Source organism: Oncorhynchus mykiss, chromosome 32 (assembly GCF_013265735.2).
Source record: "Oncorhynchus mykiss isolate Arlee chromosome 32, USDA_OmykA_1.1, whole genome shotgun sequence".
NCBI classification, from domain to species: domain Eukaryota; kingdom Metazoa; phylum Chordata; class Actinopteri; order Salmoniformes; family Salmonidae; genus Oncorhynchus; species Oncorhynchus mykiss.
This window is the reverse complement of record NC_050572.1, coordinates 38,951,244-38,979,039: the sequence shown is the minus strand read 5'-3', so window position 1 is coordinate 38,979,039 and position 27,796 is coordinate 38,951,244. Positions and strand designations below refer to the sequence as shown.

The 27,796-nt window shown below is 45.1% G+C and overlaps 1 protein-coding gene across 1 annotated transcript; it reads right to left on the bottom strand.

The window, feature by feature from the left end:
* LOC110488487 (adhesion G protein-coupled receptor B1) lies at positions 1-27,796 on the bottom strand. The gene is made up of 30 exons (XM_036971450.1): positions 27,342-27,796; positions 21,742-22,650; positions 20,742-20,891; positions 20,507-20,605; positions 20,136-20,306; positions 19,687-19,851; positions 18,186-18,350; positions 17,830-17,994; positions 17,565-17,666; positions 17,334-17,440; positions 16,712-16,906; positions 16,458-16,526; positions 14,728-14,836; positions 13,713-13,856; positions 13,389-13,458; positions 12,990-13,092; positions 12,637-12,680; positions 9,860-9,986; positions 6,388-6,491; positions 6,178-6,280; positions 5,618-5,768; positions 5,299-5,368; positions 5,115-5,181; positions 4,659-4,916; positions 4,450-4,548; positions 4,278-4,314; positions 3,343-4,007; positions 2,981-3,088; positions 2,591-2,641; positions 1-2,220 (listed from the first exon to the last, which is right to left on the bottom strand). Exons 2-30 carry the CDS (start codon positions 22,457-22,459, stop codon positions 2,023-2,025), a joined length of 4,614 nt encoding a protein of 1,537 aa, XP_036827345.1. The 5' UTR covers positions 22,460-22,650; positions 27,342-27,796; the 3' UTR covers positions 1-2,022.

The following is a 27,796-nucleotide window of genomic DNA, read 5'->3' as shown; positions in this document are numbered from 1 at the left end:
TCATTTAGATATGTTTTAATTTTATTAGAACAAAAATCACATTCATCTTGTGCTCTGAAAACTGTACATTTACAACAAGAGAAACTCAAAAAAAGTTGTATTCTAACAAAAAAAACTAAGGGGAAGTGTAGATACAAATGGGTATTTGATACAAGTAACTCGGGGGGGTATGTATTGGGCGCTATGGCTAGGAAGGAAGAAATAGGGGACAGGAAAGATTTTGGGCACATACTGTAGGGTAATATGACAAGATGATCCAAAACACTATTACAGAAGACATGAGGTTCAGTTATTCCACACTGTGAGGTATGGAATCAAAACAGTTATCCTGAAGAAGAGTTTTTTTTAGATATATTCGTATAGGCTATTATTAATTCTATATAACATCTGTTTTTTAGAATTACAATAATCTACCAATCATAGACCTCCAAATAATTTGTAGTCTTACGCTTCCACTCGGAACACAAGCAAACCTCTTTTGAATGAATGAGTTTCATTACTAACACAGATTTGTTATACAATAAAGTATCTATATGCTCTGTAAATGGGAGGAACAGGTTATAAAAGAGTATTGAAACATCTTAAGAAAAATCGGCCTTATAATCCTGATATCAGTCCTGCTTGAGCATCAAGCGCCCATCATTTTGCACGAGTTTCACACTGATGGTTTTAAAACACATATGTTGTGTTGAAGTCTTTTAGTAGCTGGCACTGCGGAAGTGAAGTCATGTCGTTTTGGCAAGTGCCCGACGGCTTCTAGTCCTGGGCTTCTGTCTGCAAGGCTGCGCGCGTAGCAGGATGGAAACGAGATCTCATGGTGGGGGCTCTTGTTTATTATGAACCCGGAGGAGCCTGCATTCTGCCGCCAGCTGAGGAGGAGTGGTGGGATTCGAGTGGTCTTTGTCCACCACTTCCTGATGATGCTGCCCAGCAGTTCCCAGAATGCACTGCTATTCCTGTAAAAAAAAGCTGGTTGTTCTTCCAGTCATGCCATGTGCTGCGGAGGCAGAATGCTGGCAGAACCAGGGTTGTGCTCCCAATGCTGGCTGTCCCAATGGCTGTCCCAATGCTTTGCAGTCCTTTTTTTGGGGTTTCCAATTCAAATCAAATATTTGAGCCTAATGATATATACAGTGCAAAAAACTGTAAATTCACCAGTAGTAAGATATAAACTCAAATCGATGCTAAAACAATCAAACATAATACAGATAATAATAAGAATGAGAATCATAATAATATAACATGATAATGATAATAATAATCAGAAGAATGATAATCATAATACTATAACATGATAATGACAACAATAATAATAAGAAGAAGAATGAGAATCATAATACTATAACAACATGATAATGATAATAAGAATAATTCTCAGCTCTGCAAGCATGATCAAGCATTGATTGATAAACCACCGCGTTGAGTCAGACCCCAAGTCTGAAGGGAGTCCAGATCGCTCCTCTTGCCTTGTCCTAGCTAACTTGGAAGATGCCTTGGCCACAAACACAGGCGTACAAATGTTACGTTTGGTTGGAGCTCCCGGGTAAAGTGAGACCCGGCGTTTTAAAACGAGTCAAAGGGGAATGTTGACTGCATTTTAACCATGTCGACCACACCTCTCCTGAGCCCAGGCGGTAAGAAACCTCTCAGTGGTCGGGCTGCGAACAGAACCAGAACCAGTCCTTGGAACCATGGAACCATCCGTCACTACCTGACACTAACCGCAGGTCAGAATCACAGTGCTTCTCTAGTGTTGCTCATTATCAAGTCCCTGCTGGAAAACAAATCCCCACAGCACAACACAATAGCCTCCCTCCTTCCATCTTTCTCTTGCTAAGGGTCTGAAGACATGGATTCTGGGTTCAGCACTCTCTCAGCTCTCTCTACCCCCTCCTCTCTTCACCTGTTCATTATTGGCTTCCTCTAACTCGATCCACGTGGATCCATGGCTCTTCTTCTCCCCCAACCAATAGAATAGGTGACTGAGGTGGAACTATAAGGAACAATCTCAGGCTTCTCCTCTCAGACCTCCGTCTGCAGGTCGATGATGTCCTGGCTGACCATTGGGATGGTGGCTCCAGCCTTCTCCCACTCCACCTGCTGCATATGCAGGGGCGACGCGGCCAGGGGCTCCAGGTCCTTCCGCACCCAGGCGGGGGGCGAGTGCTGGGTCCTCTGGACACCTTCCCAGGGTCTCTCCACCTGTGGCAGTTGCTTGTCCTGAAGAGGTGAACAAAAAAAGGCCATGAGTATTGGTATCATCAATGGGCCCAAATTGGATTTGGGGATAGTCCAATGAAATAAAGTTGGACCTAATATTGTAATGAAAATTGTGAATTTGGTTGATAGGCAGATCAACGGTCAGTCATTGTAGTCTTTCCTTGTTTAATCCAAACAACTGTCAATCGGCTTGCCATGAACTACCTTTTAAAGGTAACTTAAAAATTGCTAATATGATTGCGTAATGTGGATAAACTGTTCCTCTCATACTGGGGAGCTAGTGAAGCCTTGCAATGCTGAGTATGCCCTATTTACAATGCCAGAAAAGGCATATTCAGTCAGTTAGACCAGTATGGGTAATAGGACTCACGCTGTGGTTTGTTTTGTCACTTCCTCCAGAGGACACACTCCATCTCACAGACTGTTAGGAAAAATAAAAAGAATAAAAAAACATCATTATTTAAACATTCTTAAAAGACTGCTAAATGCAATTTCAATAACCGCCGAGGTCAATATGGTTGGCTGAGGTCAGGTTTTCTTCCAGAACAATACTCTTATGTAAATAAAGACTCAGCATGTCTGCATGACAAAGATGATTGAAGATGTTGCATTGCTTGGAATGGTCTCTCTCGTTCTCTATTAATGTTGTCTAGCCTAGCAACTGCCCATTTATTTTCTGCGGCATTTAAACAAAAAATTCAGTTAACTGTATGTGAATCTGTGTGTACACTGTAAAATAGATGCCTATAGGATTATTTACCTTGCTGTCTGAAGCAGGGGACTCTCTGTCTTGTTTCTCAGCGTGATGTAATTTCCTGTTGAGGTCCTGGAACATGTTTTGGTGACGTTTCCTTGTGTGCATTATCTTCTACACGACACATGGGAATAAGAATAGTAAGTCAGCAAATGGCACAAAATGACCCCATTTTAGACAAATGTAATTTCCTACTGATGAATTCTATCCATATTATTGGTTAATATACAAATATACACTTGAGATTGCTTACATTCAGCTCTTTAAAGTTATTCCATGTTTATTATAAGTTTACAGATGTGCTATTAACATGACAATACAGTATTTGTTCTATAACAACGTTGTCTTGGTTACATAATGATACATACCTCGAAATCTAATTCAGCGTAACGGGACTTCTGTCTCTCCAGGGAGCTCATGGACAGTGTGGAGATGGTCTCGCTCTTGGACATCATGGAGTTCATTGAGTCGAAGGTGTCTCCCAGGCTGCTGTGGGTGATGTGAGACTCGCTGGACATGTTGTGGATGTTCTGGACGGGAGAGTCCCTCTCCGAGTAGGACACGCTGACCCGGTCGGACGGTAGCGTCTTGAGTCCGAAGGCAGCCTGGGGCTCAGCGAATGGCCCACTGAGATGAACCAGCCTGGTCTGTGGAAGCTGCTCCACGCTGATGTTGTACTTGGACGGGTCCTCTTTGGCCTTGCGAAGGGTGGAGGTGGTGTTGGGCAGGAGCAAGTAGCCGCTACCGTCGGGGCAGCTCCCCTCCGCCTGGCCACGCGCCAGGTTGGCGTCCAGCTGCTGGAAGAGCTCGCCTTCGCACACGTAGACGGGTTTCCCGCAGGAGGACGGGTCCATGCCACCATGCAGCCGGGTCTTCTCCCTCTTCAGGGTGAGGGTGTGGCTGGAGTACTCGGGCACGGCCTGCATGTGGGCCTTGGTGGTGTGGGAGGGCAGGGTGTGGAAGTTGGAGCTCATGGGGAGGGGTAGCTGAGGTGGGAGGGGCATCTTCTCCTCACAGGAGGAGTTCATGCCACCTGGAATGGAGAGGAGGGTCGGGGCAAATAGGTAAGAGAGTGCACTGACAGTAAAATGATGCTGGGCATGTCTGTTGATTCACATTGATTGAAAGGATGGTCAAACGTAAATAATAGATTTTAGAAGTAATCAAAGTGCTTAAGTAGCAACCTGCCTCTAAAATATCTTCATTCTAAATGGACAACACAAATGACCTCCACGAATGAAAGGGCATTTAAGTAAGTGAATGGAAAAATGGTTAGGAGAGGAATGAAAGGAAAGAGGCTCACCAGGTCTGTTGGAGTCAGCATCCTTTTCGAAATCAGACTGTAAAACAAAATACAAAGAGATGGTTTCATTAGTACTGATCGAAAGTGTATTTACTTTTACATTGAAAACACAAGTTTCAGTCATTCATAACTATGTTATTCCGACATTATAAGCATAAACAAAGACACTCACCATGAGCTGGGTGTGGTGGCTATTTTGGAGGGAACTGCCAGAATCTCCATTGCCATCGTCCTTACGGTCAACAACTCTGCATTTCACTGCATCTTGAACCTATGAAAATAGTGGCGAAATGACCAAACAGTCAGCTACATTCGGAAACACCCTTCAATACAAACCAAAACGTAGGAAAATAACTTCCGAGGTGAAAACGTTGTGCTTGCCTCTCTACGCAGGATGCAGTGCACCATGACGATTATGAAACCTTCCAGGGAGTCAAAGACCGCGAAGAGGATCTGGAAGAGAGCGGAGCGGCGGTCGGTCATGGCCAGGACAGCGGACATCCAGGTGAGGGCCAGCAGGGGCAGAATCACACAGGAGCTCCACAGTGACGCTCCCGCTCGCTCCTTCAGTTTGACATCGGTGATGCCGTCCTTGGACACCAGTTTGTTGAAGACCAGGATGCCAATTACCATGTTCACCTGTTCGAAAGAAGTTAAAGACACAATGAGTGAGACAATTGTAGTGAGCAATGGGTTTAACTATGGCTATCAATATGGCTAGCAATGGTTAGAAATTGGTTTAACTACCATATGTCATAAGAGAATGTATGGTAAAGCATTCATTAATAAGTATTTTTATGTTTTTCGAAATATTTTTAGATATACAGGGATATATACCAGAACAACAGCAGCAGCGGGCCCAACGAACGAGTAGAGGAGTCCACCCTCCAGAGAGAGCCAGCAGCTACAGGGAACAGACAGAACAAGAGCAATTATTACATGAGCTGGAGAAAGGGAGTTAGAGAGAGAGAGCGGAGGGAAGAAAGGTGGGGAGGAAGAAACAGATTTAGGTTCAACTTACTAGTTGACGGTGCCATATCCCTTAGCCTTGGTAAATCCAACAGACACAGCCACCACCAGAGCAGGGAGTCCTATAAGAGAGCGGGGGAGAGAAGGAACAGAGTTAGGGTTGAACAAGAAATAAATGGCAGAAATACAGGAAAACGTACAGCTAGAATGTCCAAAGATGGTTGGAAGAGGAAAGACAGACACATAGAGACAGTAACAGAGTCATAAACAAATTATTACTTTATTTACACTTTGAATTCTAGCAATTATATTTCTATGGACAGAAATACAGACAGAGTGACAGACAGAAAACCATTTATTAAGGTACGTACCCCAGCCCAAGCAGAGGAAACGCTTGCGGATGATGCGGTTGCGCAGACGGCCCGTGACAGCCATGTAGGACTGCCATGCTTCCGTCAGCACCCAGCAGAAAGATGAGAGGAAGAAGAAGTGGAGGAGGGCGGCCACCACTCCACACACCACCTGAAGGAAGGAGGGAAAGGGAAAAAGAGAGTGAGAGAAAAACGGTGTCAGTGGTGCGGTTAATCTCCAAGGTCTCAAAGCCATAGAGAAGGTCAAAGCCATAGAGAAGGTCAACGCCATAGAGAAGGTCAAAGCCATAGAGAAGGTCTCAAAGCCATAGAGAAGGTCAAATCCATAGAGAAGGTTAAAGCCATAGAGAAGGTCAAAGCCATAAAGAAGGTCTCAAAGCCATAGAGAAGGTCAAAGCCATAGAGAAGGTCTCAAAGCCATAGAGAAGGTCAAATCCATAGAGAAGGTTAAAGCCATAGAGAAGGTCAAAGCCATAAAGAAGGTCTCAAAGCCATAGAGAAGGTCAAAGCCATAGAGAAGAAGGAAAAAGAAGAGGGGATTGGTTAGAATTGTGCCATACCTTGTTGCGAGCTTGGGTTTGTCCAACCAGAATGAGGGCATTGGAGCAGATAATGGAGAGGCAGAAGTTGATGAGGATCACCGAGCGCTCCGAGCGGATATACCTGGAGGACGAAATGGAGAGAGTGAGGACGGTGGGGAAGACGAAGCGTGTTGCGCACACAAAGACGTGAAATGTGTAATAGTGGTTTTGCTTCCAGGGGGCACTTACTTCCAGACGGAGACATAGATGATGATGAGGAGCAGTAGGGTGAGAGAGGAGACCCCACAGCCCACGATGAGCGTCACAGAGGGAAGAAGATTCTTATCCATGTTCTGTAGAGAGGAGACAAGACAACACAATACATTCCCTTACTACGCTGCACACCAGCAAACACACATACATGAAAAAAGGCTAACACATAAAAACACGCACACACACACACAGGCAGTGAGTCTACTCTCTGCTGCGCTATCTGCAACAGCAGACGGCTCCCTGTGGGCAGACAGCTGAATGGCACAATTAGGCCACGGCTAAGGCAAGGTGACCCCAAGGTGAACGTGTCAGAAAGATAGAGCGGCGAGCCAAAGACTCGGCCCGAGGTCACTGCGTTTTCCCATTGAGCTTTTGAACCAGCAAATGAGGCATGGAGGACACAGAACATATATCTCCCACTACTAAGCAGAGGGAGAGAGAGAAAGAGGGAGAAATATCCCGGGCCTTCCTTACAAGCTGATATCTGCATGGATTTATATGCCGCGGTGCCTTTCTATGAGGGGATATTTACTGTGTCTGTGTGTGTGCCCAGTGTCTTGTTACCCCTCCCTGTAGGAGTGGACAGGTTATCACCTCCCACGCCTCTGACAGCAGCTTAGTGCCCGCCTGTGTCTCAGACCTGGCACACTGAACCCTTAGCGGCGGGCACACGGGAGAGGTCTCGCACCCTGTTAGCCCTGATGCTGACTCACCTGGGGGGCTACGAGGGCGCCAATACTGATGAGAGGGACCCATTGCCCCCCACCCACTCCCACCAGCTAATTGGCTGGGGCTTCGTCCCCGTGCTTTGAATAGACTTTGGAGGGGTTGAGTTCATTTAACACCATAGATGAATATGCATCACTGAGGTGCAAATGAGACGCGGACAAACCCTGTTCAGGCGCCCAATGTGGAAGCCTTCACAGGCGAAGAATCTAATGAGGCATTTTGACCGGGGTTAGGAATTGTGGCACATATAAAGAGGTGGGAAAGGCTAAGGGGCGAGCTAATTGCTGAGGAAGGGGAAAAAAAATCAAAACCAATGCTTCAAACGTGATAAACCTGAGGTGCGAGGAAAGTGAAATTGGCTACGCCCTCCAGTGGATTTCTATGATAAACCCATCAAGTGTTGTGTCTGTAGCATAGGAAATACCATAAGAGCCACATCGCTTTGGCATTGCAGAAAATGCAGATAATGCCCGAGAGGCTAAAATGGGGATGAATGCGGTGCCTTGGAGGGCCGTCTATATCGCTATCTGCTCTCTGCGTGGACATACCTCATATCACAGCACAGCTGGCAAACCCGGGCCTGCGGCAGCCAAATGATAAATTAGCACAGCACATTTGTTTAGAAATCTATCCAACTACATCAGAGGCTCCCAAACCAGATGGCAGATAGCGGAGGGGTGAGCTGAACTGCCGTTTGCTAATGCCAGGGAGAAAAATAACTGTGGCAGCAGTATGCTAGCTTCACTGCCTCCCTCCCTATTTGTCTGTCTATCTGGGTTGATGCTGCCTTTCGCCATGGGCTACTGAGTGAAACTGTAATCCAGCGAGTTTGATCTAAATATGAGCCATGTCTTGCTTTTGCCTTTGAAGGAATCCCAAAGTTCCCATTTTCTCCTAAACCTAAAATCAGGACAGGAGAAAAAAAAGAGTCCTTTATGGTGCCTATTAAGTGTGCATTTTCATTTGTGATAAGGGTTGATTACCCAGTGCGCACCGCTCTAATTGGGGTCCAGTGGACAAGGTTCTCTCCACTGACTAACTAGGTGGGCCACTCCTGCCTCTTTGACCATGTGTCCAAGACACGTTCTCGTTGGTGCAGGGTCCAGGGAGCAGACCTTATCAAATGAGAGCTGAAACACTGCAGTGTCTGGCTGTTCTCTCCTCTCCCATACAGTTGGCAGCCGGAGGGACAGTATTGAAAATGTCTACAGCACACATCAAAGGATGGTGGGCGGGTGGAACCGTCAATGCACAACCAGACATCCGCTTCTCATTGGCCAGAGTCTTTGGCATTTTTCAGAGAGACTTGATATGCGATCCGTAGGGGTGGGGTGGTAGGGAGGAGGATGGGGTGGGGTGGGGGGGGGACGGGGGGTGTAAGAGGATTCAGAGGTATTGGCAGGCGAAATGATTGGCGCAGCTGGCCGTCGACTATGGGAGGCAGGTAGGGGTGGCTGGTTTTGTTGTCTTCTCACAAACACAGGGGGCGCTGTAGCTACCTTTCTCTTTTCCAGACCGGCAACAGAGACCAAACAAATCGATGACAACAGGTCTAGAGACAAACAAAGCCCAGATTGCATCTCTTATGTTCAGATTGGCAGCATCTTTTGCTAGATGCAATAGAATCATGCAGTCCAAGCATACTGACTGAGTGACTGTGCATGTGTATAGGCTTTGACATGCTGTATATCTATTCTGCTGAGCCCACTACAGGTTAGTATCTGATGTTTGCAGTGGAATGGAAGGTAATCCTATGTGCAATTAAGCCGATCTGAGACAAAACCTGCATTTCTCTGAATTGTAATAGCCTGTCCTATCTGTTGATTGTCAGTGTGGTTTTGGTCATGGTGGTTCCCCCCCCCCCCCCCCCCCTCAATATCTCAGTTAGCAAAAATCACACAGACCAAGCTTGCTGCTGCAGAAGTCGTTACCAGGGCAACTAGAGAGTGAACTGCTATGGAGGCACAATCTAAACTGGGGTAAATTACACTTTGCCTTTGCGCAATAGAGCTCTTTGAGTATTGATAGAATGAATACACTAATCAAAGTATATGTTCCACCAAGTCAATGCATGCTGTGAAAACTATGCAATGCAATCCCCTATGAATTTGAATACCCAAAATGCATGAATGAATAATCTTGATCAAATGGAAAAATACATTTAAAGCACAAATGTAGACACATTTCTGATATGTAGAACAAATTCTGATATGATTTTTCAAGTGACGCTTGAAAACGCTTCACTCTATTTGTAGGTCACAACGAAACCATTTAGCTTTATGTTTTTAAACATGAATTTATCAATTTCATTCAATTGATAAGAATGACACGGAATTATCTCCGATTATTAATGCACACACGGGAATGTTATTTGCACATATTTGAATAAGACAGTGAGTCTAGTTGAAAACCATCATTAAAATGTAACGATTAGGGCTATTATTAGCCTAACATTAATCGATCGTTATTTTGATAGAAATGGCATTTCGTATCGAATATCGACATGTTACTTGCATTTGTCTGACCATTCAAATCACCAGTCTATCAAACCTATCTATGGTCAATGGCACCTGCACAGAGACAAAGAGGGGGAGGCTGGCAGCGCGAAACCGAGCCTTTCGAAAAACAACGCCTACTGTTTACATTGAATTCTTCCATCACACACACATAACGGACGTCAACATTGAAGGAACACAAGGTAAATAAGCGCAACACTTACCATATCAGGGTTCAGCCGCGCTAAAATGGCGAAGGTGGAGAGCCTGTCACAGACGCATTTGGTTCTGAAAGAATCAACGGCGACCGCTCTGCAGCTACGCGCAGACCAAGATCCAAGCAGCGAAGAACTGCACAGGGCGAGAGTGAAAGGGAACAGCGGGTTATGAGAGAGGAAACATAATCCGAGAAATGTCTCAAATCAACCTCTCCATCCCCCCAAAATCATTGTAGCCTAGTCTATAATAAAACCACGTAAAATATGCCCGGCATATTTGTAGTAGCAAATCACAGGTCTTTCAGTTTTGCATGGTAATTTGAAATGCAGAGGAATTCATATAGCTGATATGTGATTGATAAGATACGTGGTATGTGTGCGAGTTTTTATGCAAATCTAAGTTCTCATTACACAGAAATCATATAGGAATTAACCTGTTGCTTTCACAAGAAAAACTGTTTTGTTATAATAACTAGGAGTGTAATTGTAGTTCTAACACCTGAAATGGCAGCCTTGCTATGGGATGAACACTTTATTGCTGCTAATTCTATACCAAAAACATAAACAAGAATCTGTCTAATTTATATTCTTGACCATCTTTCCCAAGAGACATTAGATACGAGATGGTGGACACTGGATATCCCCAACAAGCCTACACTGAAAGAGGAGGTTGTAAATGAGAATACAATTTTTCTTGCACAGTTTCTCAAAAGTATGAGTAAAATAAGAAACATGATGGATTTCATTGGTGCCCTTCTACTGGTGCCCTTCGCTTCACGCATGACCTCTAAGACTGCCATAGGGTCTTCTCTAAACCTTTTGAACATCTACTGTGTATAATTTTAACTCTCAGTTATTAAGATGGCCACTATGGATTTTCCATCCCAGAATATCCAGTTTTAGGTATGGAGACAAAGGGCAACGTCTTGTCATCAGTGACCATTAAAATACATTGTAATCAACAATCTTAAGACGGCAACAATCCCTTTTCCACATCATGAATGAGTGGTTATACAGTAGAGCGTTACATTTAGTTCTGTGACATAGTCCCTATTATTATGACACATGGGGATAAAGTTATCTGGCTGCACTGTGCAGCAGCAGACACTGCCACCCTGCAGCGTTTCACATGATGTGAGTGTCAGGGGGGAGAGAGAAGGGAGCGAGGCATTGAACCGTGGGCCCGGGCACAAACTGGTGAGCCTGCCTGAGCAAAAGGCTGTGATCACCACCACCACCACCAGCCAGCCCCCCCCCTAATGTGTGGACATTAGTCCACACACTGTCGAGCATCGAAGGGAGACTATGAGGAAATAGCAGGAGTCACTGCAGTCAACAGCAAAGTCAACTTGGAGAGGAGGCTTTGCTCTGCTGCCAGTACAGTTTAATGCCTGCTTGCCTGCTCGATTTCTCAGATCACTCAGATGGGTCAGAAGGCATTGTTCCTTGGTATGGTTTGTGTAACTATGCAATATCTGACTGTGTAGCTTTGAAAAGGGATCAGACAGAGTATGTTAGCTTGGAATTAGTCTAATATCTAATAATAATAGCATGTCACTGAGAGATGGACACTGACTCTAGAATAGCCTAGCTTAGCACTTGGCCTCAATCTGTGTCTGTAGCATAGCATAGACAGTTGGGTGTGAATGGACATGTAGAATAATGGCATTTCCCCAGTGAGCCTGCCTCAAAACCAAACAAGTGCTCCTCCACAAAGTAAACTTTGACCCAAACTCTGATCCAGGGCTTCTCCCTCTCTACCATTTCCCCCTATCCTCCCTCCATCTAGGCATTAATCACATCCGCTGTCTAAAATGAAACTAATTTGGCTGGAGGCACGTATCCCCTCCCTTGTCCTACCCCCCTCCCTTCTGAAAGTGTATGAGTGAATGACATTTTCTCCTCTACCTCTGTTTTTCTTCTCTTGGGCTGCTTCTCTCAGGTGGGGAAGGGAAGGGATGCGGATGTGGACGGGACCTCAGCTGAATGCATTGCAGTGCTTATCTGAGCTCCACAAGTGTACAAATCTATCTAAATGCAAATGGCCCACCTGTGCTTCAGGAGGGCACAGTAACGGCTGCCTCCAAAATGACAACCTATTCCCTATGGGGCTCTGGTCAAAAGTAGTGTGCGATATAGGGGATAGGGTACCATTTAGGATCCACCCAATGCCCCACGGTGATCCAGAGCTGGGGGTAAGTTGAACAGCGGGGGGTATTCAGGATGCATTAAAATGCATCTAAACATATTTTTTTTTAAAGTCCATGTGTCACTTCCTGTTAACATCTATTAACCTCTAAAATGACAAAATGGACACGGGAGAGATGGGAGAAGAAGAGTTGCCATTGTCTTTGGATGAATAGCTATACTCGGAATTAAACTTAACATCAATTTAGCCTCTGTGTTGTGTCTCTGCCTAGTTAGTGGGGTATGAATGGATCCAGATGACTTGTTGATCAGTGAAAGGTGTCACAGGAGGCTCTGAGGATAAGAGCGGCTGTTACCCTTAAAGCCCAGAGAGATGGGTCATGTCAACATAATCTATTGATGCTCTGTCCCTGCTTGTCCAGATGATTGACATTACAAGAGTTGCAACAATGCTGCATCACAGTGACTTATATAGCTAAAGTGCTCATATCAAGTGATAGAAGCAGTAGTGAATGGCCTTTGAGCTTTCTGGAATAATCAACTATCACCAAATGGGTTGACAGAATTATGAAAATATGGATATTTATGAATGTGAAAAGACAAACGGGATGTAAACAACATTAGTCACCACTTACGTTTCACTCTCATCCCAGGAGATGCACGTTTCATTGATGGTGTCCTGGGAAAAATAGAAAAGGCGGGGTAAGGATCTAAGGAAAAGGAAATGCGTGGGGATGCACAATTGGACAATCTATTATCACATGCGTGAGATGCAACAGCATGGCGCTAACCACCATCCAACGTTTCTTTCCCCCCAACCTCACCCACTGCACTAAAATTTCCACTCCTCATTACCGCAATGACGCAAGGTTTATTCATGCGACTTAACGTACTGCTGCTTGTTTAAAATTTAAAAAAAAAACGACAATACCCTTAGGGGACTTGTAGTTCTAAAGGGCCATTAGGTGGGTATCCAATGGGAACTTACATTATGGAGGTGGGGGAACTCGATTTCCACTGGGGTGGAGAGCAGACCTGGGGTGGGCTTGACCACAACCGTAACTACCTTAGAGTTGAGTACGCTGCTGTTACTGAGGAGAGAAGAGACAGGACATTTGGTCAAACAAAAGCACAGTACTGGTAATGTGCTGTCGGAGCATTTCCAGTGTTTGATGGGATGAATTGGCAATCAACGGCGAATACTTCAGGGGAATGCTAAAATGGTTTGAATGGGGTTTGTACAGTGAGTAACCATATGCCTGTTAATCAGTCCCGTGCCTGCCCGGGTTTCAATGGAGTAAAGTCTACCTTCCCCCAAGGTGTCTCAAGAGGGCACTGTAAAAGTGTGCTAGAATAGAGTAGGAGTCATTCAGTAGGAAAGTCTTACCTTTGGAAGGATAGGATGGAGCTGAGGTTTCTGTACAGAATGATCCCGGTCACAAATGCAGTGGTGCCCTCTGTCACAGACACAAATACACAATTATTATTGTTATTATTCACTAGGAGAGAAGAAAACAGTGGGTGTCAACAAGAGCAGGCGAGAGCTTCGAGGTGTTTTGAGACTCCGCAGAACGGTTTTGTTTTACTGTCTGCTATCGGTTTCTTCACACAAATACGTACACACATGTGTATCTGTAGACTATCTGTACCATACATGCATCAGTGGTTGTGAATGTACACTATTTAAATACAGTATGTATGCCATTCTCACCGGACTGGTCGATGGACAGAGCGTCGCGGGAGACGGTGATCTTCTCCTCTGAGGTCCTGACCCAGTCCATCATGCCTCTCCATCCTTTCACTGGGAAGGTGAAGTCGGTGGTCATGGCTGTGGGGCGCTTATGGATGCTCAACACTGGAGAGGAGAAAAAGAGATGGAAGGTGTCGTGTCAAAGAGTGTCCCTGGAATACATGGTGTGTATAGGATACTGCGACTCCCTTAGGGTTTGGTAAGTGAAGAGCCGAGGACAGCTATGGTTTCATGCGTCACACATCATTTCTTTTAACTGTCTGGAGGAGTTGCTGCTGAATCCTGTGTGAACTGGGATTGTGAATGTCAGCTTTGCTATAGCCAAGGCGGCATGGCAAGAAATAAGTGTGAGTTCTACAGTTTGGACAGTATGTGCCTTCTCTGAGAGCTTATGTAAAACCCAATCGGATTCTAGCTTCCTCCCACGTAATTGGTAACATGCAGGATGGGGTTTATCTTTGTATCTTTGCATCTAGCTCATCGACTCGGTATTGGTACTTCCTGTTTACTAGCCATGTTATTTTCTGCTCCCTATATGTAGCCATGTTATTTTTACTCATTCTTTTTATTAGTTATTCACTGTATAATTTATTCCTCGTGTCACTATTTAATTGTTTATTTTTTTTCATTAAAAAAAATTATTTAACTCTGCTTTGTTGGAAAAGGACCCCTAAGTAAGCATTTCACTATTAGCCAACACCTGTTGTCTAAGCATGTGACAAATAAAATTGTATTTGATAAGATTTGTGACATATTTCAGCTGCTATAGGACAAAACTATCTTGAAGATGGATTGCTACTAACGGGCCTGCCAAAATGTCACAGTGATAACAGGTACATTTTTTCTTGTTAATCTAGAACCTCTCTTCGGTGACATGATTAAGATTGATGCACTCTGTGGCCGGATAAAAGGTAAAGACAAATCACCGTGGGATGTCAGAGCAGAGAGCTCCTGCCAGGAAAAATGAGGGGCTCACCTAAATTCTCAGTGACTTCATAAATGTCCTGGAAGTCCTTCATCTGCATACCGATCATGTCCACAAAGTCCTCGACGAGCTGCAAGAACTCCTTGACGTAAGCGCCCATCTAGAGGAGAGTTAAGTGGAGGGAGGGAGAGAGCGAGAAGGAAGAAAAGAGGAGGGGAGACCATACGTTTATATAAAGGAAACTCAGAAACATCCTTGGGTTGTTTGAAGTTGGTTGAATGAACGTCATTACAATGAATTTACAACCAGAACTTGTTGTTGTCCGGTTGAAATTGCGTCACTATTACAATGCCAGTTTTGCCGGCTGGGAGACCATTTGTTTTTCATAGCATCGCTTATCTATGCTGAGCATAAAGAGGAACAATGAACGTATAGGCCTTATACCGCACTGTATATGTAATGCCTTTCATACTGTATCTTAGTCTTTCACATTACCAATGTTCCTGAGCAGTGAAAAGCACTATCATCGACTGTGGAGCCTCCTAACTTCCGGAGGGACATATATGGGCATCAGGCAGCAGGCTGTTGATTCGCTCTCCTCTTTTTCTCTCTGTTCTCTGTGGACGGGAGGGAGGGCTCTTGCGCCTCTCTGACGCAGAACTGTAGCGATGTGGGCGAAAGGTGTGTGTATATCTGTGTAATACATATTGTACAGTGTCTGTGTATGTGTCCCTTCTTTACAACGACCATGGTCTGTGGGTTGGTATGGAGACGCACAGATTGGAGAGTGGGCGTTGTGATTCTCCCTGTCTGCCTTGCTCTTTCTCTCTGCCCCGAACTGACACACGGCTAATTCGTAATCAGATCATCTTCAATTTGACAAGCAAATTGTTATTCCCTGAATGTGGAGCCTTTTGATTAGTGACTGGAGTTTTCCATACTAATAGATGTATTACTTTTATCTAACCAAGTAGGCTATTGAGAACACAATATCTATTACAATAATACCTGGACTAATCCTATCCATGAGGCTGGAGGTCAAAGTTCACTTGAACAGGGGTTTAAAGTAACAAAATCATAAAAGGTAAAGACAAATCACAGTGGGATGTCAAACAAGATAATATAAATCATAAGACAGTTATGTATATTCTTCTGTATATCAAATTATATATACATTAACTTAATTTCCTTTAAAGACACAGACATTCGTTAGAAACTAAATATTGCACAATGTCCTCATTTGTGGTTGCCTCAACAACAACTATACAATTCGTTTTTAGTTTGTGTCCTGAAAGTGATTTGACTTCTCATGACAAATGAGAAAAAAAAACGCCAAGAGTCTTCCTTAAAATTATCACGAGGCTCATCTGATTCAGAGCATAACATGTTAAAAATGCTCCTAACACTATCTTCAGTATGGGGTGGTGTGAGGGAAGTCAAGGGGTGAGGATTGAAATGACACATGTTCTGTTCCTTTTAATCAATACTCTCACATACTGCCCATTCTTTCTCTGAGTGTCCTGTTTTTTACTATGGAGTGTCCTGTTTTTTACTATGGGGGGGGGGGGGGGGGGGTGATAATGAGGTACCACCAGTTACCACTTTTTCCCCCATTCGCTCTCACAGACCGAACTTTCTCCTCCACTCCATCTCTCACACAAACCTGACAAAGGATGAAAAACTTTCTCCACCACTCTTTTTCTCAGTGACACAGTCATCCACTCGCACCTATTCACATGTTGCATTGCCTAAATACACTGCTCTCAGAACTTGTCACTCACCAGCTGTGCCTCCTCCCATTTGTCATGATGTTCCTCCTTCAGTAAGTTGCTGATTGTCTGGGCATAGTTCTGTAGAGAAGGAGATATGAGCGATAGGTGTTAGACTTGATCAAGCCCAAATCATACTTTGCCGGAGGAGTGTCCGAACATAACACAATGGCAAAAGGAATAGCTTATAATGTGTGAGTGACAATACACATTGCAATTTTATTTGCAATGCTTAATTCAAAAGCAACACAGTATTTCGGACTGACCTCCACATCGGCATTGCTCAGGCTGTATCCAGCTCCTTTGTAGATCTCAGTGGTGTTCCTGAGGACATCCATGATGGACAGTAGGTCTCCGCTGTACTTGGTCCCCTCATCAGAGGTGGCCCTCAGTCGGGAGATCACCTCAGAAATCCCATCAGCCATCAGGCCCTTCTTAGCCTTATCAACACCATCCTGGGCCTATAGGACGGGAGGGTAAGTAGAGAGGTCACACTCTAGTTCAGGAGCATTCAACTCCCCTGGATCATATTTAATTGCAAGCACCTGGTGTCCCAGGTCTGTTTCAGTCCCTGATTAGAGGGGAACAATGAAATAACGCAGTGGAACTTGCTTTGAGTTCCGGAGTTGAGTTTGATACAACGTAGCTTGAGTACACTGCCGGGAAATCATAGGTTGTGGAGATGTGTTTTCAACAATCTTCATATTAGGTATCTATCATTGTAGTGAGCCCCATCTCTAATGGTTTGTAGCTATGACTTTAAGGGCAGCATCTTCAGAGTTTAAAGGATTGACTACTAATTGTGTGAGACAACAATAGACGATCATAACTAGCACGGTTGTTGGAAGATACATCTCCAGACACTCCTTTCTGGTCTAGTCAACTTACCAATGTGGAAATGTCCTGGTAGTTCTTGGAGATGCACTTGATGTAGGTCGGATTCTCCCAATAAGCAAGGCCTACAGCGCCAAGGGTGCATCGGCGCAAGGTCAAGCCTGTGTGTACGACAGAGTACCGGAGGTCAGCATCATCATACACAGGGATGATTACATTACTTAAACATGTGAAGTACATTTATATATTTTAAGAATAATGGGCTACATGTGTTAATGTACTGACCTGTGGAATCTCTAGGGCAGGTAACGGCCGCCATATCTCCTGCTGGGGTTCTCTTCCACACAACATCGCCGTCGGTCTCCTCCTGACAGATCTCATGGGGTTCTGAAGAGAAGAGAAGGAGACTTGGTTGCATATTTGGTTGCATTGAATCAAAGTATTGCTTGGTTGTCTTTGGTCAAGTTGTATTAGAAAACTGTTGTTTTGTGTTGAACCACTGAATTTGATTTCACCCCACATGTCAGCCATGTTGTTTCAACTCACTGACCTGGGCATCTTTTCTCGTTGCAGCGTCTCAGCTCTCCTCTCTCTCCAGGGCAAGGCTCTCCACCAAAGTAAGGTCCTTCGCACATCCTTTGTCTCTGCTGGCTTCCTCCACCACAGGTCTTGCTGCAGCTTCCCCATGAGCTCCATGATAACCAGCGTCCATCAACTAGAGAGAGACAAACAAATGTTTTTTCCCTGACCTTCGACAGACTGACCAGTAGCCATAGTGGCCTTTTACTGGCCATAGTGGCCCAATGCTGGCCTTTTACACATAGACTACGTCTGGAACAGGGTGATTGACAAGTTATTATGACAAAAGAGGTCTCCATTACAAACTTGGTGGTGCTAGCTGTCTACCTGGGCAATCTTTCAGGAAGCAGTTGTTGGTCTCACGCCAATCACCACGGCACTCCGAGCCTCCGTAGGACGGTCCGTTGCATTCACGTGTCCTCTGCTTGGTGCCATTCGAGCAAGAGGCGGAGCAGGTGGTCCAACCGGACCATTCGTTCCAGGCACCGTCCACTAGAGGGAACCAGAGAGGGAGGTGGAGAATTAGGACACCGTCAAGCCTCGGGCCAGTAATCATCATGGCACAGAGATGCTATTAACATTTCAACATGTCCTACTTTGAGACTGAGCAGCAGTGAAAGCTCAACTTCTGCTCTCGTTTGCCCTTCATGCACCACTGCAGGTGTCTCTAACTCTAAATGCCTCCCCAACCAATTGCCCTCCTCAAACGACACACAAAACCCTCCAGTCGTTGGAGAACCTCATCAAGTGTACTGTATTTAAAGGGAGAAAAATGTCTGCTCGCTCATTGGAGGTCAACATGGGCTTACAACTATGTGTCGTATGGGAAGACCAGAGCCCTATAGCTATCCCATGGGCTCTGGTCAAAAGTAGTGCACTATATATAGGGAATAGGGTGCCATTTAAGATGCAGTCTATGTCTCCCAACACGGGATGGCAGGCCTAATTAGGAGCCTCTGGAGGACGTCGGATTCCATCACTCCCCGAGTTTCACCTCATTAAGTGATCCCATCAGCCTACATGGATGATGCAGGAGCCTTTTTTTTCTCTCACTGCCAAGTCCAGTGTTAGAATGGGATTTTCATTTACAGCGGTCATCTCTTGGTGGTGCATATTGCCATCTGCTGTCCACAGTATGAAACTACATGGCCAGGCAGATTGAATGAGTTAACTCCAAAGTATTGAGGAGCGGCAGACAATCAGCTATGTGCTAAGTGAATAACGGAATTGCAAAATATAAAGCCATTGTTATTTTAATTAAAAAACGTCTAGGTATCAGACTGACTAAACATTCAGGTGAGAGAGAGAAGAGGACTAACCATTCACTGCCAGTGGGCGGTGTGCATGTATCACCAGAGAGAGAACTGAAGCTCCGACGTGTGTGTGTGTGAGAGAGTGAGAGTGGTGAGGATGACCATGAGGAGTGTATGACTCACTGCCTGTATAGCCCATGACTAAGCCCTGCAGGTATTTGTTCTGCAGATACAGTACGTCAGATGTGATGCCAAACCAACACTTTTACTCCCCACGATAACCACCATCACTAAAGGATTTTAGATGTGAGTTAGAACGGGCAGGAAGTCAGGAAGGACGAAAGAGAGAAGCCTTGAAAGTGAACGTCTCTTAGTCAGTCAGAGTTCTTCCCACAGGGGTCAGTGACAAAGCCAACCCATTGACAAAGATATGCTCATTAAGAGTTAGGGTGGTGAGTTCAATTCCCGCTAGGTTCACATATACTTAAATGCATGCACTCACTGTTGTAAGTTGCTTTGGATAAAAGAGTCAGCCAAGTGGCATATGTCATAATTAAGTAAGTAATAAGGCTAACCTGGGCAGACTGCGATGTTGCAGAACTTGGTCTGTTTGATGGGTCCCTTGCAGGGTTCTCCTCCGTTCTGGGGCTGCTTGCAGGTGCGGGTGCGGTCACGGTAACCACGGCCGCAGGTGGAAGAGCACAGGCTCCATGGGGACCACTCGTCCCAAGCTCCATCAACTGAAAACAAGAGGAAAAATTCAGACCATGTCACCAAACATATATATTTTTTTTAACGTGATGGTTTTGCCATCAAAATGAACATAAATTATTCATAGGTAACTGAGTTGTAGGGTCTTTGGGTTATTTATTGACTGTGAGTTCAAGGAGGGGACCATTTCACGAGCTATCCACTAGGTGGAGTTGTGATTTTGACCAGAGTTGCCAACGTGTCTAGAGACACACACACACACACCCTAAACACCACCCTAAACACGGCCCCCGGTAAATGAGCCACCACTTACCGGGGCAAACCATGGTGTTGTTGCAGGGCCGGTTCTCGCGGAGGGGGCCGGTGCATTGGGTGCTGTAGGAGGACGTAACACAGAAACGGGAGCGGGCCTGCCAGCCCTCTCCACAGCTCACTGAACACACACTCCAGGGGGACCACTCATCTGCAACCGCAGCAGCGTCCACTACAAAAGGTCAGGGGTCAAAGAGTCAGCGCTGAAGGTCCGGCGGCCGTAACACAACTTATATGGTAGAGCTAAGCTTTACATGACATAACTGCAAATGATCTACCGGTCTCTTAAATGTATTATACTATCGTAAACACCTCTCCAACTATCTCCAAAACTGGATTTTGTATCCTTTATCACCAGAATGTGTATCTCACCTGTTTGAGGGGCCACGACTCCAGTGCTAGGAACATCAGCGTTCTCTCTTTTCAGGCCAACAATGGAAGCTAGGGCTTGGCTACGGGCACGCACTTGACCTTGGGAGGTAAACGATGATTAGTGAGCTGAAACTCAAGCTGCTTCCAAACAGATCAAAACAAAGACAGACAGTAGGTTAGACATTACAGACTTCCAAGAAAACAACTAGACAGCTAGATTGACAGGTAGACTCACCAATGCAGGGCTGAGGGTTGCAGGCCCGCCCCTCTTCGACCACGCCTTCACACACACTATCCTCTGGATGACAGGCTCGGCTGCGCACCTGGACTCCACCCCCGCACTCCATACTGCACTCAGACCAGCGGCCCCAACCATTCCAGCCCTCTGCAGAAGAGAAAAACATGAGACACATGGCATCACACACAAGTCCAGAGACATCCTTCTTGAAGATGGTATATAGATGTGGATGGAGCTTTCTTAAAAAGCCCTACCGCTCAGAAATGTAGATATAGAAATTGCTACAGTTCAGTAAGACTGTAAATGTTTTTTCAGGTAGTGTTCTCAAGGATTTCGATGTAAAAACTGTAACGGGAAATTACTGTGCCTGTCAGAGAGCTAAGGAGAAATGCACAAGGACAGCTCTTTGTGAGGAAACCACACCAGATAAAAGTTTTTCATTTGAAATGATTGTTTGCTTTCCAGCGCCCTGGAAAGCACGGTGTGCAAGGCTGGCGTGTTGCTATGGTTACTGCAAGTGATTGGCTTCGATTTCCTGTGCCAGCTAACTGTGAGGGCTTTGTGTACACTGTGTGTGTGCCTTTTGTATCCCTCAATCCCCCAGCAAAGAGCCAGCAAACATGTCCGCCATCCATGAAAACAAAATGGCGAGCTAACACTGTGCAGTGGGAGCAATCTGACCACTTAGACCTTAAGGAGGCACAGTCTCTTCCTAACACCCTTCATTTATGCCTTATGATACTGGGGCAGCAAAGGGCACATCTTCATCAGAACCTCACGTTCTCTATACCTCTAGAATTTAGATCATTAACGGGGGGAGGGTTGATTAGTTTGAGTCGGCATGGGGAGGCTGTGCTTCCAAGGGAACATGATTCCAATCAGCCAGACAGAAATCTAGTCTAGACTCTATTGGATGGGAAAACAAAAACAGACAAGTGGATTCGTGGACATTGAGCATTACACAGTAAGCCAGTTAGGTGGTGGTAACTCTACTCACTTATGATTTCGGTGTCACGTACAATGTCACGTCCATTGTCTCTGGGGGTTGGGATGCACTGTTCCAGGTAGACGCCTCCACGGTAGCAGCCACCGGGCTTCCTGACGGGGGTCTCCCAGCACTGGCAGGGGGTGTTCATGATGCCGCAGGGGTTGGGATGAGTGCTGGTGGACAAACAATTCTCCAGCCACTGGCACAGCTTCTGACAGGCTGGCATACTGGGGTTCCTCTTGCCCACCACCAGGAACTCGGCCTTGAACTCACCGCTGCTCTCTCCCTCCACAATCTCCAGGCCGTGTCTTGGCGCCACCTTGCGGAGCTGCAGGAACTGCTTGCTAGACTCCAGGTAGGTTACAGATGTTGAAGCGTCGCACAATCGGACGACTTCATCAAAGCTCTCCATACCCAGGTAGGTGCGAGAGGTCTCGATGAAGGAGTCGAACTGGAAGGTCTTGACCTGGCGGGGCAGGCAGGAGTCGGAGGGCTTTGTGATCTTCATGTAGACGGTGTAGCGGCGAGGGTCTGGGTTCTGCAGGGTCCAGGAGCACGGCGTGGAGGGCAGGTTGGCGGTCGAAGAGAACAGCCCAAAGAAGCGGCTCTGCTCCAGGGTGGCGCAGGTATCAGAGGCTGGGCCAGACGGGATGCTGGAAGTCAAACCGAGGAAAAGGAGGGCCACAAGGGCCACTAAGGGCCCCGACCGAGGAGGTGGCCACGCCATTCTGTGGTCGCTTCGAGAGGACGTTTCAAGGGGACTCAAATCGATTTCACTCTTTTCTCTCTCCTCTATTTATGTAATTTGTTGCGATGTGACTTCAGTTGCTTGGAACTTGTTGGTTTACTCTCCGAGGAATTGGATGGGGTTCAAAGGCTTCAGTGGGACAGACAGACAGCCATGTGTCAAAGATGTGTCTGTTTGGACAAAAGGGAAGACAAAAAAAAAGATACATGACAGGTCACTAAGTGTAACAATTCTCTGATCAGAACCAACCAAGAAGTACCTCGGCCCTATGGTGAATTCAAGGAATTCTTCAGAACTAACTTCTAATATACATATGCTCATTGCAACCTGCACAGCTCATCCTTGTTAGTGAGAATTTGGTCTTAATTGAGGTAATTGACATACCTGTATAAATAAAGGTGGAAAAATAATTCCCAGTCTCCTGATTACGTCTATCTCCACTTGAGTGTTGAGCCTGTGATTAGCAATACTGTGCAGCAGCAGATCTCTCCAGTGAACAAATGCACTGAGGGTCCAGAGTGTAATAACAGTGTGTGGATCTGCAATTACAGTCCTAGCCTCCGCTCTCTCTCAATTTCCCTCTCTTTCTTTATTTCTTTCTTTCACTCTTTCCTCCCACACACGGGAATGTGCTGCTAAATGCTAACCGAAGTGCGTCAGGCTGACGTCTGGTGCTGGCGCGTTGGCACTGGGAACCGCAGACAACACTTAAAGTCAATTACACTCTACAATGCCCAGGAATCTGAGAAGCAAGAGCAACATGGTAAGGTTAAGTCATTGATCTCACTTACAGCTCCACAAGTTGCATGAACTTTGTTTGACCCTTGCCTATTGCGTTCCCTCAAAAATGAAGAAGCCTTGGTTATCAGGAGCCCCATTCAGGGCAGACTGAAGGGAGGGTCTATTCGATTGCCAGTTCCCACACTAGAATATGCAGCTGTGGAGTGCATTGGGATGACACTCATGCAACATTGCTTTTCCCACCCTAAATGTGTTTAGACATAAACCAACATATACAGCATGTAGTTGCTGCACTACAATGCCCTGTGGAGAGAGGTACAGATGCAAGATCTTAATTTGATCACATTTAAAACTTGTAGTGTATTTGAGGTTTGTTATTCCCATTTGATAATTTCAGACTTTATTTTCTCTTGTAAAAAATGTGTCAACTCCTACAAAAATCTCCATTAATTGTCATCCACATAATAATTAAAATGGCATGTTTCTGCAGGATTATTTTCCTGCAGTAGCAAACTGGTTCAAATTAAGATCCTACATCTGTATCTGTCAAGTCATATATAGGAATAACCCTATCTGGCCCTGGAACAAAGAGCACACAAGATCAGTATCCCTGTACTGGACTCTCCATGTGGCACCTTATTCTTGATGAGGTTACACATTGTCTAGGTGTTATGGTGACTTAGGTTTCTGGTCGTTCCCTGGGCCTAAGGGGGAATAAGGAGAGAAGAAGACTGTTGCTCAACAACAACTTTCTCATGCATGCAGGGCAAGGCTATTCTTCCTGCTACATGTCTCTATGGCAGCCCAGTCGCCTTGAGCTCGTGACTAATGTCGGAAGAAGCCCTAAAACACTATTAACCCACCAACTGATGCCGAGTAATTCACAAATAATTAAAACGTTATGAGTAGGTCTGCAAAGGGATTCAAAGCCTTGGCTAAGTTATTGGGTGGGTGGGGTAGCAGGAGGTACAACCAGGTGCAGAATGATATACAAAAAAACTTGAAATACAACTTCAGCATTGCCTCCTCCTTCCTTCTCTCAGTAGCGATGCACCTGCATCCTTCAAAGCTAGACCATCATTAATTTGCCCATGCTCTGCACCAGCCTCCTTCCTATACTCTCCCTCTGAGGTAGACCTCTGCTTGTGTGGGAGTATGTGTCTCACTCTCTCTTCTCCCTCCGCCACTCAGCAACCAGCCGGAAGCTCCATAAATGGGCTTTAAATGGGGCGAGGACTGAGGAGAGAAAAACATGTATGGCTGTCACATTTACAGCCCCTCTCTCTCACCCTTGCTCCCTCCCTCTCTCTCTCTATCTCTGTCTTCATCGCTCCATCTCTACCTCTCTCCCTATCGTCAACAACATTTCTACAAAAGCAGGCAGCCTACGCGTAATCAGGTGGTAGTTATGGAAACAGCTGTTATGATTTTTTTTTGTGCAGATTAGTGTAAAATTCAGAAGAGGGGAAAGAGCTAAATTACCATCAGGTGCTCTCTGTCTGTTTGTGCTGTGATGCACAGCTTTCAAGTGGCATTTTTCACCAGAGAGCTGATGCTGTGCTTTGCATAATACCATGCACCCATCAGCACTAACAGCCCAGTAAACAAACACTCCCGTTTCTCTCCGGAGATGTGGACTTAGGAATGTGTACAACATATCTATGTTGAAGTACAATGATTCAAGACTTCACAGGAGATCTGCAGAGATAGAAGAATCGCTTTAAGCCAGAAGGGCCATGGGTTTGCATGACTAATGAAAATGGAGAGCTGTGAGAAAGTACTGGGTGTGCGTGGGGGAGTTCTATTGCTGCCACAGAAACCATTACCCCTTGTACATATGTGGTTGTTTTGAAGGCAATCATAGATCAGTTGACAAGTATTCTGCCAGCAGGATATATATACCTGTGGCTGTCAAGTCCTGACTACTCTAATCAGAGTCAAATCATAGTACATTGCCACACAGCTTGCTCTATTCTACACTGCCTGTAATATGTATATGAACTGTTTGAACACAGGGACATCTCCTTGGTTCTTCTGAAAAGATAACATGCAGGCAATTAAGTCCACAGCTGCCGCAGGTGACCAAACAAATCCCCAGATCTTCTATCACTTTGTCTATTTTTGTGCAGAGGTTGGAGAAGGGAAAGATGGGAATAAGCAAGCTGCAACTGAACCATCTGTGATAGAAGCCCTAGGGGGGAGGGGAGGAGGGGGGGGGGGGGGGGGGTGAACGAGGGAGGAGAGGTCACTTCTACTTTTGTGTCCCCATTTTTCATTTCTCTGCAAGATTGCTCTCTTTCTGCTGACTTTCACAGCAAAAGCAAAAACATGAAAAAATAAATAAACGCGTTCTCGGGGTCATCAAGTCAAATAAATGGCTCAAGCTGTTTCTATTCAATTGCGTGCCATGTGCAAGCCAAGACAGCTTTCGGCAACCTTTAAATATGCTTTGCTTCATTCCACGTTCACACCCTTTGTGTCTCTCTATGAGATCTGACTTGTTAGTTAGCACTGGAACAAAATGGTCCTAATTATTCACATTATAAAGCACTACTGCCTCTAACAGCCCCCCTTTGTTTTGGAGACCTATGGTAAGAGTCAGTTCAGTTGCTGTGGCAACTGTGTGTGTGTGTTTTTCCCCAAATGCACTTTCGGTGAATGTTGTGCAATGGCAGCAGGCAGCAAGTTAGTAAATTCAAACCTTGATGTGAAAACAAGTCGTCTGTATGTGCTCCTGTGTCTTAACTTCCGAAGCATTACATGAATACTGAGTCACAGAAATGACAAAACAACATGCATGCACCGGATATCATGCATTAGGAAGGTCATCAAAGCCGGAAGATACCGATAAGTGTTTTTTCTAGTTCCATAGTCATAGAATAAACTAAAACTGAAATGGTAAACATGAAACTATTAAAGCAATATGAATAGCAAATGTTGCATAATCAAATCATAGGTTCTTAACAGACGTTATTAAATCAAATCAAATTCAGAGATGAGTCAGAGTTCAGCAGGGTATAATTGTGACGCTCGGGAATGCTGGACAGTTAAATGAAAACATAATTGAGAAATCTTTGCTTAGAGCAACCTGTTGATAAATGCCGATGCATGTATATTTCTGTTGCTGTCCATGTGACAATATATCACCACTCCCACGGCGGAAATGTTCATAACATTCATAATAAACATGATCAAATGCATGCTGTCGTCAAGAATCACTTCCAATTTACAAGCTCATTGCACACGGTTTCTTCTGATGTCTGTCTGTGTCCGTGTCTATATGAAATGACATATAGCGCACAGCGACATTGAGAAATATTGCCCGGCTGAGTGCAAACTTACAAAGGATTCGTCAAGTTGATATCTCCAAGGGTAAAGCAATTGCATGATATCATTAATACGTGGACGATTGTTTGCGATCATAACAATGCAACACATACCCTTCAGATTCGTGCAGCCCAAACGGATCTGAACGGCTATTCTCAAGGTGGAATGATAGTTCCTTTGCTCCCACAAAATAACTTAAAGGCGATTTAGAGGGAGAGAAGGAACAAGTGGAGCAGTACATGAGAGACCTGTTGAAATGATTTGCATTTGCATGCTTGATTCACATGCGTTAAAGCTTGTCATTCCGTGTGGTGTTGTTGCAGGCTAATCATGAATCCCATGTGCAGGTTGCTGCAATAATGTTCTCTGAAGTCACAATAATGCAACAATAAGACGATTGCAAACAAACGGAAGTACTTTGACAGCGTTTTGGACAGCGACTGAACCCGACTCTCATTGTTCAGCACCATGGACAGCGACCGAGTCAGAATGTCGTTGTTCAGCACCGTGTACAGCGAGTGAGTCTTAATGCGTGCTCCGTTTCACTGACTGAAGTCATGCTAAGATTCCAGTACCTAAACTCTCCAAAAGTCTGGCAGGTTTTTCCACATATGAAGTGACAACTTTCTCACATAAGCTTCCATGTAAACACATCAAGAAAAACAACAACATTGCAATACCAACTATTTGACCAAAGCACTACTGACAAACCACATGATTGAACTGTCAAAAAGACAAAGCAACAAAACACGATAAAACATGAATCAACCAATAGAATCGGATATCACTGTACCTTGAGAATGTTCTTCTAGTGCACACTCTCCATCCAAAAGTCTACAATTTTTCGAGCTGGATTCAGGAAGCAACTTTCGGAGTCTTCACGTTGTCATCGCAGAATGTTCGGGCCAAAACGTTCAGCAAGGGGCGACGGCAGAAACTGTAAATGGCAAGTCCAGACACGACTGTATCGGATCGACCCCAAGTTCTAGAGCAGTGTCCACTTCCACAAGCAAAAGTAAAATAAAACGACTCTGACCAAACTCCAAAGAGTGTACTACCAACTTTTCTTGGTTGCTATATCCAGGTAAACGGACTATAGCCAAATATCGAATTGATTGTATATCGGAGCTCCAAAAAGTCCTAATAGCAGAAGATGTATTCTTGTCTTTCCTTTATGAGCTCCAATATATCGTTGGTACTTTTACTCCCGGCTTCGGAGTCTTGCTTGTGGTTCTTGAACTGCAAGTG